Source organism: Prinia subflava, chromosome 1 (assembly GCF_021018805.1).
Source record: "Prinia subflava isolate CZ2003 ecotype Zambia chromosome 1, Cam_Psub_1.2, whole genome shotgun sequence".
Lineage (NCBI taxonomy): Eukaryota > Metazoa > Chordata > Aves > Passeriformes > Cisticolidae > Prinia > Prinia subflava.
The window spans coordinates 34,511,719-34,524,676 of record NC_086247.1 but is presented as its reverse complement, the minus strand read 5'-3'; the positions used below and the strand labels follow the sequence as shown (position 1 = coordinate 34,524,676).

Sequence of the window (12,958 nt, the reverse complement as noted above, 5' to 3'; positions counted from 1 at the left end):
TAGCTGAATCCTGCTTCTCCTCTCTCAATGAAGAGGAGTTAAATGTTCTTACTTAACATATGTACATATATAATTGTATTTTTGCAAAATGGCTATGTCTTTGTTTCTGTGGGGGCTATTTATTTTTGGATGAATACATGATATATCTGAATTTTGTTTCTAAAGTCTACTGCTTTCTACAAAGTAATTACAGAGTAATAACAGAGTAATAACAGAGTATCTTTCAGTTCATAATATTTACTAACGCATATTAATGTATTAGATCTCATGTAGCCTTTTTGAAATTCTAGCTACCTAAGAAACCTTTTTCCTTCTTTTTCTTTCCTAAATCTCTTGCTGTGGACACAACTTCTGGGTTCGTCTTTGCAGGTTGCCTTCAAAGTAGCCCAACGTGTATTCAGTTCTGTTTCCTTTTACAGTTTGTCTTGCTTCTCTACTCCACCACAGATCTTGTAATGTTTCCACTATTGGAGCCCTTTTTCCATCCCTTTCCAGCTGAGTAAGGCTTGAATTGGATGGGACTCCACTGTAACCTGACTGCTATTTCACTGCAGTGAAATAGTGCAGACACTTCTCTGTGGTTCATTAGCAGGTACCTAAAACTCTGGGCCTGTGTGTGACCCCTTTCTTGACTTGAAACTCAGTGACAACGAGGTGGGATTTGTCAGAGGCCACCAGCACAGCTAATCCTGGCAGAACATCTGATTAGCTGAGAGCCTACAGACATTTAGGGGCGCCTTCCACAGAAACAAACAGTGATGTTGTTATTAACATCAGGCCTATGGAACACACAGCCAAGGCTAGAGCTCATTCCGGAGTAGATTATAACAAAAAACCCCAAAACACACAAAACCCAAACAAAATCCACAACTCCCCAAACCATCTTTGCTCTCCTTTTGTTTCAAAATGTGAGTAGGCTGCTTTTGTACTTTGAATTATATTATCACATAATATCCCATGCATTCTCTTTCTCTTTTAAATCTGTAACTTCTGTACATTTTTTCTCTAGTTCTTATTTTCTTCTTCTCTAATTATTGTAGCTGCCCAAATACAGAACAAGCCCACACAGCAGGCAGACTCTTGCCTTCCCATGCTCCAGCCTTACATCCTCATTTCCCAAGTCCAATCTGCTTTAGTCTGTTTTGCATTTCTAAGCAGGTGGGAGCCAGGTCCAGTTTAGCTGAACAATTCCAGATTCTTTGTAGAAAGCAGAGAGCTGTTGCCATACCCAAGAAAAACACATGAGCAGCTGCCCAGTGGCACCTCCACCTTTTGGAGGTGCTCTCCTGTTGCAGCAAATCCACTGTCACGCAGAATCTGCCACTTCTGTCTTGCAGACAAGATACTGAGGGTTCCCAAACTGAATAGGAGTATTTGGTAGTTTGAGGCACCCAGTCTGAGGCTTGAATGTTCAGTGACACTCATGCATAGAGGGTTTTCTTCCTAAGCTAAATTGGTTGAAAAGCCTTCTTGTACAAAGGAATGGGGATATACTTCAATAAAAATAAGTTTCAGAGATCACAGGGTGAAGTGAGAGCTTGGTAAGACATTTCAGGCTGCCTGCATAGTAGAGGAATTCATGTCTGCTGTTCCTGCTCGAAAAGAAGCCAATCATGTAAATCCAGCATTTCTTCTTGCTTGCCTTAAATCAATGGACTTGTGGTGCCATTCCTTAGAGTCAGCAAACATGCCAGGAAAAATCTGTCTCCAAGCTGACAGCCCTTTCTCAGAACTGCCCGTAAGTACCAGGGAGGATGGAAAACTGGGCTGCCAGGCTGCAGAGGTGCTTAAAGGAGGAGTTTGCCAGCAAAAGAGAATTGCAGAGTTTGAAGTGCAGAAAGACTTTCAGTTTCCACAGAGTTCTTACTAAAAATTTCTAATTCATACCATGAGAAAAGTAATATCTTAAACCAAGCAATCTAATCATCTTGTCTCTCCTCCTTAGCCAGTCTTTTTTAATGCGATAATGGAGACTATGAGCATAATGTATTCTCTTCCTGATGCTTTTAGCTTTAATGCTGGGTTGAAATACTGCTCCAAGAAGGGATGGGCAGACAAAGGTGGTACATTCTTGTAGTCTGAAGGAACTCTGTGGAGACTACTTTTAATCCAGGAAAAATTTTTTACATAATTAGAGAAGCAGCCTTACAAGCTACTCTCTGAAGATCTCAAATAAAAACCAGAAGGTTTTTATATACAAATCCACTGCCTATATTGTGCTTTAAGGTCTACAGAGAAATCTTCTGATTTTTACCCTTTTACATTGCACTGCTTTATGGGAAAACTTTTGTAAGGAAGATGAATTTAAACAATAGGCTTCCCATCAGTGCCTGTCTGTCTCAGCTTCCCTCCTTACTGCAGCATGTTCTCCTGGGTAGGAAAGCTCAGAAACTGCAAGTTAGCTCATCTTTACATTAATAGGAGCCTTAATAAGAAGACACATCATCGCTGCACACTGAAATTTGGAGACCAGCTCCTGAATCTCATTTAGCCCATTTCTGGTGACACAGGCATCCAAACTGTAGTGGCCACACTATTTCTGTACTTTCCTTATACACTGTTGTGGTGCCCAAGGGAAGGTCTCACCTCATATGATCATCTCAGCATTAGGCAGAAGTTTACTCTCACAAAACCAGTGGAGGTATTAATATATTGTAGAATTACACAGTGATGGGTGGGAAGAAAAGTGAGAAAATTGTGTGTTTACAGAAGAAGCTTGCAAAAGCATATTGCAACTTATTTGGTGCAAAAAATTGGTATGCAAAGCACTCAAAGCACATCTGTGGGGGTATTTTTTTTAACTTCTTTTAACTTTTGCCAATTTAAATTTAACCAAGTTAACCACAGTTAACTTTTAACTTCTGCCAATTACATTGCAAGGTAGTCTCCATTGTGCAGATAATGTCTCATCTGGAACAAAAGTTTGTTGGCTAGAGGAAATGATAAAATCCTGTAAACATATAATGCATCTGTAATGAACTCCTAATTAGGAGGGTTTAAGTGCTGGTATTAAAAAAAAGAAAAAAACCTCAGAACCAAAACAGAACCAGGCAATTTGGAAGCAAAATTCCAATTCCATTTGATTTTAACTCTCATTTGAAAACTGCAAATGGGTAACTATGAAGACTAAATACTAGACATCAGAAATAAAGGGAGAATAAACCCAGTAAGATAGAATCAAAGAAACATTGGAATCACTTGTTTTTCAGATAATATGAAGTCCATCACTTCAGGAGAAATCTGTCTACGTAGAAGAACAGCCAGCAGATCAATCCCTGGCTCTGAGACTGGTATCACTGGAAGAATTTTGGGGGTTTTGATCATGGGTTGGTTTACACAACAGCAGGTTTCCCAGTGAGATTGGGGGAAAAGGATTTTTCACAGGATCAAAAGGATCACAAATTAAGAGGTCTCACTGAAAGAGCTTTAAACTGGGATTGAAGGTGGAAGAGGATAAAACCAGGTTTGATAAACTTGGGGACACCACAGAGATGTTTGAGGGATGTTGTGTTAGGTCCTTCAGTCTGCCATCACAGTGGGGGCTGGGGATGCAGATCCAAACAAAAGCATATTGATCAAGAATATTGATATTCTTGATCAATAATCAAGAAGGGTTATTGATTTGTTAGAAACCACAGAAGTGCCTAAAAATGGTCATGTAGGAATTAGGGCTTCTTCTCTGCAGAAGGCATTTGGATCAGTAGCCCAACTGAAGCACATCTATACCAATACACATAGGATGGGCAACAAACAGGAGCTGGAAGCCATTGCACAGCAGGAAAACTATGACAGTTACCATCATGGAAACATGGTAGATGAATTCTTGACAGGTTGAGACCAACTGTTCAGAAAGGCCAAGTGCCAGATCCTGCACCCGAGTCACAGAGACCCCATGCAGTGCTGCAGGCAGAGGGAAGAGTGGTTGGAAAGATGCCCACTGGAAAAAGACCTGGGGCTGCTGGTCAACAGCAGCTGAATGTGGCCCACTGTGTGCCCAGGTGGCCAAGGATGCCAGTGGCACCTGGTCTGTGCCAGCAGTGGTGTGGTCAGCAGGACCAGGGCAGGGATTGTCCCTCTGTACTTGGCACTGGTGAGGCCACAACTTGAAGCCTGTGTTCAGTTTTGGGCCCCCCACTACAGAAAAGACATTGAGGTTCTGGAGTGAGTCTGGAGAAGGGAATTGAAGCTGGTGAAGATCTGGAGTGCAAATGTGATGAGGAGCAGCTGAGGTATCTGAGAGTCTTCAGAGAAAAGGAGGCTCAGGAGAGTCTTTATTGCTCTCTACAAGTACCTGAGAGGAGGCTGTAGCCAGGTGGGAGCCGGCCTCTCACCTCGAGTAACAGGTGGTAGTACAAGAGAAAATGGCCTCAAGTTGAGCCAGGGAGGCTTAGACTGGATACTGGGAAAAATTTCTTCACTGACAGGGCTGTCAAATAGTGGAACAGGCTGTCCAGTGAAATGCTTGTCTGTTGCCATGAATTTTCCTGGTTTGCTGAGTGTTCATATTAAAGGAGAAACGTGCAGTTTCTCACGCTGGTGAATTGTAAACACAAGACTATGTTTTGTAAATATTGGCAATGTTATGAATACTTTCTCTAAGAGAAGGGGAGGCTGAATGACAGCCTCCTAGACTAATGTGACAGGAGAGGTGGCGATACCCTTCTCCAATCCATAGTCACCTTGACACAGATATAAAATGGAAAAAGAAAACTAAGGGCAGGGTCTTCTGCCCTGCTGCTCTGTTGCACCCAGATCTGTGTCCCCCGTCTGTGTTCCTGGTTGGGCCTCCACGGTGATAACTGTCATCATCTCTAGAGGTATTTAAAAGACGTGTAGATGTGGCACTTGGGGTGATAGCTCAGTGGTAGACTTGGCAGACTTGCTGAGCTTTAAGTCATTTAGGTCTTAAACCTAAACAATTCTGTGATTCTGTTTTGTGATTCTGTGACTTTAGCTTTCTATTCCTATGGAATTACACAAAAGAGAAATGCCTTTTTTAAACTAAGTCCTTAAAACAAAGATACTGCTGAACTGATCTGAAGCAGTACACACTGGCACTGATTTACCTGGGCCATTACCAAAATTATTGAAAATCTTCACATTTTAAGTCTTGGAATTAAATCCTACTTCATATCTCTGCCAGTATGTGTCTGGCATATTTTTGTCCTGTGCCTAGCTATGTCTGGCTGTCACTAACAGCTTTGTTTATTAAGCACTCAAGCATTCCACAAATATTTTTTTTTTAAAAAGAGAGGTGTAATAGCTAGTTATTTTCCATACTGGTAGTGTGTTAGATCTGTTACAGCAAGAATGCAAAGTTTATTTAACAGAAGGAACTGTATGACTGTAAATTTTAAACTTACTTCTTTCACGAACCACTGGCAAAAGGCTGGGCCAATCCACTCTCTTGCATGAATCCCACAGTCTATCCAGACAGCTTTCTTGTAGGGCCGTGATCTTTTACCTAACTTAAAGTGTGAATATTCACAAAATACCAATAGATTGCATCACATTAGTGAAAACACAATAATGAGAAAATAAAGAAATATGAGAGAGACTAAACCATTTTGAATTTCCTCTTATAAAGGAACACAAATTTACTGTTTTGAAAGGTATGGCCAAGATAATGTTAGGCAGGTATGCCAAGATAATGAGCCTGACTTATGGAAAAAAACTGTAGGAGAAGTGAGATCTTTAAGTTCTCATTTATGAGGAATGATCACATGGAGTATGGTGAGGAACAATGACACTACATGAATTGTGTGATAATGAATCAAATTTTCATAAGTCTTCAACAGGAGATGAAAAGAAAATACATTGAAAGTAAGATTTTTTTGCATCTTGCTGTAATTTGCGGTCCTAATCATGTGAGTTGAGAGCACACACCCCTGAAATTTTGTCTGTAGCTAAAGAAGAAGCATATGTGGCACATGCTGAGAAGGGCTCCACGGTCCTCTGGGATCCCTCTCCAGCATAACTGTTCTCTCTCTTAGTTGTCTATAAACAAAAGGCTTTCCAATCCCCTTAAATCCAAATCCTGCTAATTGAACTTGTCCTGTTATCTTTCTCCATGCATATCCAATTCAGGTAAATAGGATTTGGCGATTAGTTTTCCAGCTTTTTTCCCCCTTTTTTAATTAAAGATGACATTCAGAGAGATACTTAGATTTTAGCAACTCATCCTTAGGAAACACTGTTAAGCTGTGTCTCTGGTGTATATGCTGTAACATAAATAACAGTGTCTGTCCCTGATTCCAGATTTTAGTCTTGTTAATGACTATTTAATCTTTACCTTGAGTACATACAGTGGTCTCCCTTCATAGGATTTTCCAACAGAGAACATGTGAACAAGATCTGAGTAAGTTCTATTCAGATAATGCATCCAGTCCTCGATCTGCAAACACAGAAATAAAATCATTGCTTCGGTGTTTGCATTTAATGGGAAGAAACTGTAATACATTTATTGAGCTCAGCTCTCAGTCCTCTCTCTATTTTTTGATTTTCCTGTAGTTTTTATTTTTCTCTTATTTGCTTGTTTTTGTTTTCACACTTTAACCATTATTTGGCACTCATTGCTCTATAGCCAGAGGCTGGATACAGCTTTCACATGGGATTTTTTTTCCATTTCATTGTTGAGTATTACTGGAATGCATAAACTCTCCATCAAAAATATGGGGATGCAGCTAATCCACCACTGTCACTAAATATTACTGAATGAAGAAAGAAGGTCCATGTTTCTGCCTGCCAGAACACAATGGCAAACAGATTGAGATGCAGGACTCAGTGCTACCTACAGTATTTGTTTCACAGGCACCAGATCTTATGGTGCAGCACTCTCCATGCTCAGCCTAGTGACTTTGTTTTGGTGCAGACTTAAACTTGTACATGTGAGCACACTAAAATCAACAGGAATTATTCATCCAGTCATCATCCAAGATAGTGTTGCTCATAAATGAGTTTGTATCTAAGAGTTTTTAAGTATTTGTACCTCCTGTGCAAACACTTAAGTATCTACTCGTATTGCTTAATTAAAAGACTTAGTGTGACCAATCACTCATTGAAGTCTCTTATTCCACCACAGTAAAAGACCTACTTTAAAAACAAAACTCAGTTGCTCTGATAGTTATATGTAAAGATAAGTCTTGAATACATATATTAATTTTTTTTTTCCCAAGGAAGTGCCTATTTTTGAAGAAGAAACACTTAGAACACTCCCGAAGATGGACAGGTAATCAGAACTAGTAGACAGAATGAAACCTTAGCCTTACTAAATACAACATTGTGGTAGATAAGAGGAGCAATATGAATTTTAATGGACCTCTTCCAGGGAGTGGTACACTTCATAGTTATACCCAGAGAGGGATCTTCGATTCCTATGGGACCTCCCTCCAGTTTGGTTTTCTACGGCTTCCTGTAGGTCTGATATGAGAATCCTAGGTTAGAAAAAAGATAGTGGTATTACTGAAAAACTAGAAGAACACACAAGCTAAATCAGAACAACACTCATATTTAGAAGAAATATAGCAGAAGTTAAACCGTGCTGACTTTACTTCATCTGTTACTTTTCGACAATAGAGTGCTTCAGGCTCACTTGAATATAAGTTGCCAAATAAATACTCCAGCTGATTTGAAATGTAACAGTACCTTCAAAAACACAATAAGCTTATTAAATAAATAAAACAGAATTATGTAAATAATGTGGGCAATGTGAAGAAGCACCAACTTTCATTTGTTTATGGAACAACATTTACTGTATTCTTTTATAATCCAATTATACCATGTGATTATGTATCTTCGAAAACTGATTTCAAACCATTTCAAAAATCATTGTAAGCTTAGAAAAACATGGACACACTTTCTCTTGGGAGTGGCATGGAACATTACATATAACTGCAAGTAGTAGAGGCAAACCAAAAAACATTAAGAACTTGGTAGCATTATCATTCTGTCTGAACCAAGAAAAAACAAGAAGAAGCACATGTGAAAAATCTAACAAAAAATCTGAAGTGGGCTTTGTTTACATTATCTACTCTGCTGTAGTTATTCACCAGTTTTGTTAAGATAACTCAGGAAAAATATGAAAAATAGTAAGTGAAATCTAGATATACTTGCATAAAAAGCGAGAGGTTCTTTGCATTAAGAGCAAAATGCAGAAGGAGCTGTGTAAGCTGAAACTTTCCTGTTCTATGGCAAAAAAGCAAAGAACATGAATACAAATTTATAACATGGAAAACATCTAAAAATAATTGTAATGAAGATGTTGAAACAGCCATCCATCTGACCTAACAGTAGCAGAAGCTGGGAATATTATCACGGATATCTTTAACAACATTATTGTAAAACTGAGAGTCATCCTTGTGTGCCCTCTTCTCCTAAAGCACAGCAGTGTGTAATCACTGTACCACTAATTCACCATTCGCATAAAAAGACACTCACATTCAACATTTTACATTTTTATAGGCATTAGCTTCCATGATTGGACAATAATGGAAAGAAATGGCATTTACTCTGCTCCTAATTCAGCTGTGCAGCCTCAAAAGTAATAGGTCTATCTACATACAGAATCAAAGGAAAGGTTATTCTCATCTTCCAATGCATCAGTGGAGTAGTTGTATAGTTAGGAACTGCATTGTTCTACATCAGCAACATTCATTAAGCAAACCAAAGGATTATAGTCTTGACTTGCAAGGTGCTATATATACTATAAGACCAGTACTATAAAGCTGATTAAAGGAGTGATTCTATTGAAGTCATTAGGGCATCTAATATTTAAAAAAAATGCTGGACTGCTTTGCAGAATTCTGATTAGTATCAGAAGCATCTACCAGAATGAAGCTCGCTCTGTTAACATATGCATCTGTGCTCTAAATGAAATTTCATAATTTTTCTTTACCTTTAAATGACTCTGTACTGTGTGTGGTTATAACACAAAGGCTCTTAAGTCCCTCAGGTCTGAATGCAATGTAAGTGGCTTCTTTACCAGAAAACTTACAACCAAGGCAGCTTGGTGCAGAGAGTTTAGCTGATGCCTGGCTTGTTTTCGTGGCCATCTTGTCATGAACCCTAAGAGAGATAAGCCTGTTTTATAGGCAAGTGCTGGTCATTATTAGGGACGCTGAAATGCTTCCTGACTGTAAATTTGTCATAATTTAGGTAAGCATTACTGCATCAAGCTGAAATTTTACCTGGAGATGGGCTCAGACTTTTACAGTTCCAAAAGGGACGTAGAAATTTACCTCTATTGTAGTGCGAGAGAAAAAAATAATTTAAAAAAAAAGAACTGAAGATCAGCCATGTGAAAAGGAGCTGTACAAAATGTTGGCTCTGGAGCTACACTCAGCTCAGGGCTGTGGTCCCCACCCCTGCTGTGCTGCGGGCATGGCTGTGCTTGGCCAGCCTGCTCCTGCTGCTCCCTGACTACGGCTGTTATTGCTCTCATGGTGAATCCTCCTGGCTCTTGTGGAGTTACAGATCTCAGGAGGTTTGTCAGGACAAGCAGAAGCTTGTCGAGGCTTTGCAGGGTTTTGCTCCTAATGGCTGGCACCATCCAAACTGGGCAGCGAGGAGCATAACGGGGAGAGCAAAGGACAAATCTGGACCCAGTAAAATGCTGCCCAGTTTAATTCCAAGTGCACACAGCTTGTGTGCCAAAAGTCAGACAGAGATTTTCTCTGTGGAAGATTAATCCAGTGTTGTGCTAGCATTTGTAGCATGTTTTTTGAGGTAAATTGCAGAGCCGTTTTGCTCTGACAGATCTTGCCTTTGCACATTGCTTTGCAACCCAAGCAGAGGTCTTCAAGTACAGAGAGTGTTTATAACACATATAAAATGTCCTTCTGTTGTTTCATTAAAGGTGATTACTGTGAGTAGGAACAGCAGCAGACATGAATACAACTGCTGGGTCACAGTAATTAGGGAACATTTTTTTATAAGCACAGGAAAACAATTAGAAAAATCCCCATCTCAGTTTTAAACATAAACAAAACCAAAGCAGTGCTGAACCCACATGAAGGTCACTCTGATCTGCAGCTATGGAGCTTGTGTACTTAATTTCTATGTTTGTTTCCGTATTTTTACAACAACTAATTAAGAAGAGAGCATTGTTATAATAAAAATGGGATTCTGATGAGCACTATACATATGTACACATAAATACATCTACAGTATGATTTACACCATCTTTTATCACTGAGAAATTAATATAAATAACCTCATGTAGATCTTTATTCAGCAAATGTTTGAGAACTCATCAACTGGTTATTCAGATGCTTAGACATGTGGTTGAGTAGGCTTTAAAGACAAGATCATTACTCTTGTCCAGTATATCATATGGATAAATATGAAAGGATAAACATAGTCCAAAATGGCCTTGAATTTTTTTAAGGAGCACTATAAATGATATGTGAACCTAAGTGTGCATTTGTACTGTATGACTTGCATTGGTCAGTAGGAATGGAGAATAATAATAGTTCCTGTAAAACTCATGAAGAAGTTTCACCTCTGCATTTGCAGCTCACTTTTAAGTAAACCTTACTTGTGCTAAATAAAGAGGCAAAGCAGGCTGCAGAATTAGTAATTACCAACCCTCTCTTAACAGATGTGATTTCACATACATTGAAAACACTTCGGCTTGACTCCAAAGGAGGACATTTAATTAAAGCTGCCTGCCTGTGGGAGATTTTCTGCTGTGCCATTAAAGCAGCTGTTTTCTTGGCAATGCCTAGCTGTCTGCCAGCCTAATTGCTGTGATGTGGAACGTATTTTCCAGCACACTCGGCGTGGCAGTGCAGACCTGCCCCGAAGGCCAGGTCTCTGGAGCGAGGCAGGGGAAGTGAAGCAGGGCCTTACGTGTACTGGATGTTTGCTTGCTGGAGGTAGGGCAGCAGGCTCCGCGTCGCGTTCCGCGGCACTCGCACGTCGGTGGCCGTACCTTCGACGATGTGGAAGGGGCTGCTGGGCTGCCACAAGTCCACCTGTAGTGCAGGAACCAACCTGTAATTCACATGCATTCAGTGTAGGTGGGGAAGTCCAGGAGGAGGCATGCCTGAAGGTAGGGTAAACCCTCTAGGCATGGTAGAGACAATGAAACTGCATCGGCTGGTCCAGCTCAACAGCCACGCTAACGGAGCAGATTTTGAGGAGGGATCCAGCTTACCACAGCTCTCCTGGGAGATTTAACAATGGGAACAGAGAACAGTCTTCAGAATATGCCTCCTCAAACAGGTCAAAACAAGAGCTACTTCCAGCTTCATGCATCTCCTCAGACTACTATACATTCCCAATGTATTAGCTCCTATGCCGTCCATGAGTCTTTTTTATTTTGCAAGGCATTTTCTGTGTTCACAAGCACAGCAAAAAATGCTAAAGAGATACAGAAAACATAGCACATACCAGTGTTGTTTGCAAAATGTACTCGAGTTATATTCTGGATAATAAGCTGATCAGAGGTCAGTAACAGGTCACCAAGACAATGAATACACAATGATTTTATATTAAATGTCAAAATAACATGATTAAGATAATCAGATCATTACAATCTTGTAAAAAATGATAGCTACTGAACAATACCACTGTTGTTATTTTGCCATCTGTATCTGCACATACCTAAGGGATGTTTGTTGTCCATTTTTACTTCCTTTTGTTGCCAAATCTGAAATACGCTTGGATATTTAGGCCAGGACATGAATTTTCAAGAAAGCAAGAAAATCTGCAAATCCCCTTTTCAAAGGGATTTGAAACTCAGTGTTCTGCACCCTGTAGTGAAATAGTGTACTAGCACATACTCTTCTACAGAGGTGAGCACAGTTCCTCCTCAGCCAGTGTGAGGACAGTGGAAAGAACACAAGTCAACAAAACTCTTTCTGGAACTTCTGCATATTCATAGGACATTATAAATGGGAGTTTCAGCAACAATCTCTGTATCAAAATGACAAATAAGCATGCCAAGATCCACAGGCCTTAAAAATATGTTTGTGAGCTAAATACAAGGAAGGAAATTGATACTGACTACATGTCCACACATTTCTTAAATAGACTCTAAAAAGGATTAATACTTGATAAATGTCTTTTGGTTTTTTGTCTTGTCTTTTCTGTTTTATTGCAATCAGCTGTGCTAGGCTTCACTGATGAAGCTCTTGATACAGCTTATGAGTGTCCACTGCTTTCAAGGTATTTTAAAAGATTTATGTAGTCTATACTTTAAAAACTCCTCACTTCTTTTCTGCCATAGAAGCTATTTGAAAACATGAAATGCATTTACCTGGCCTTGCTATGGAACTCATTTACAAGAGGAATACAATCTTGCAACAGGGAGATTACAGGGAGACAGGTTTAGTTGTCACCATTTCTCAAATGACCCTGAGTAAGAATATTCTGATTACTAAGGGGGCATCTGATGCTGAAACTGATGCTACCTCTTCCAGCAATGGTGACCTCAGCCCAGTTAATCCAATTAAATGCCTGCTACTGTGGAAGGAGCAGGACTGAAACACGGGGCCAGCCTCTTCTTGTTCTTGCCAAAACCACTCTTTGTTTCACGCTGCCACAATATGGTCTCTGGATCCAAGTCATAGTGGTGGGTCGGTGCAGCATCTTTTGAAGTCTAACACCAGGACTGGCAAAGTTCATGAGGCTTGTGAAGCTGACAGCAGCTATGACAGATGGTCAGTAGAAACCAAAGTAATGAATTAAATGGTGCTAAATGCTGCTTACAAATAAATATCTCTCACTGCGCTAACACCCTATGTTTGTTAGTTTATCTGTCTTTCATATTTTGATAAATTAGAGGCACCCAGTGAAATTCCCCCCTAATTCAACATGGGTAATTTCATACATGGTTAATTAGATATGTGTATTTGACTCCTAAGATTTATTCCTAAAAATATACATCAGAAAGTGTAATTTTGTTGCTCTTAGAGTAACAGTCTATCAATCAGCTCAGCTTGAGCCATCTTTATGA

General features: G+C 39.7%; 1 protein-coding gene across 1 annotated transcript in view; it reads right to left on the bottom strand.

Moving 5' to 3' along the window:
• Nucleotides 1-12,958, bottom strand: part of CPA6 (carboxypeptidase A6) — an 83,377-nt gene that overhangs the window by 22,188 nt on the left and 48,231 nt on the right. The window contains exons 3-6 of the mRNA XM_063392876.1: nt 10,849-10,973; nt 7,319-7,433; nt 6,293-6,394; nt 5,364-5,468 (exon numbers count right to left, since the gene is read on the bottom strand). Coding sequence (XP_063248946.1) covers nt 5,364-5,468; nt 6,293-6,394; nt 7,319-7,433; nt 10,849-10,973 — 447 coding nt within the window. The remainder of the gene's footprint in view (nt 1-5,363; nt 5,469-6,292; nt 6,395-7,318; nt 7,434-10,848; nt 10,974-12,958) is intronic.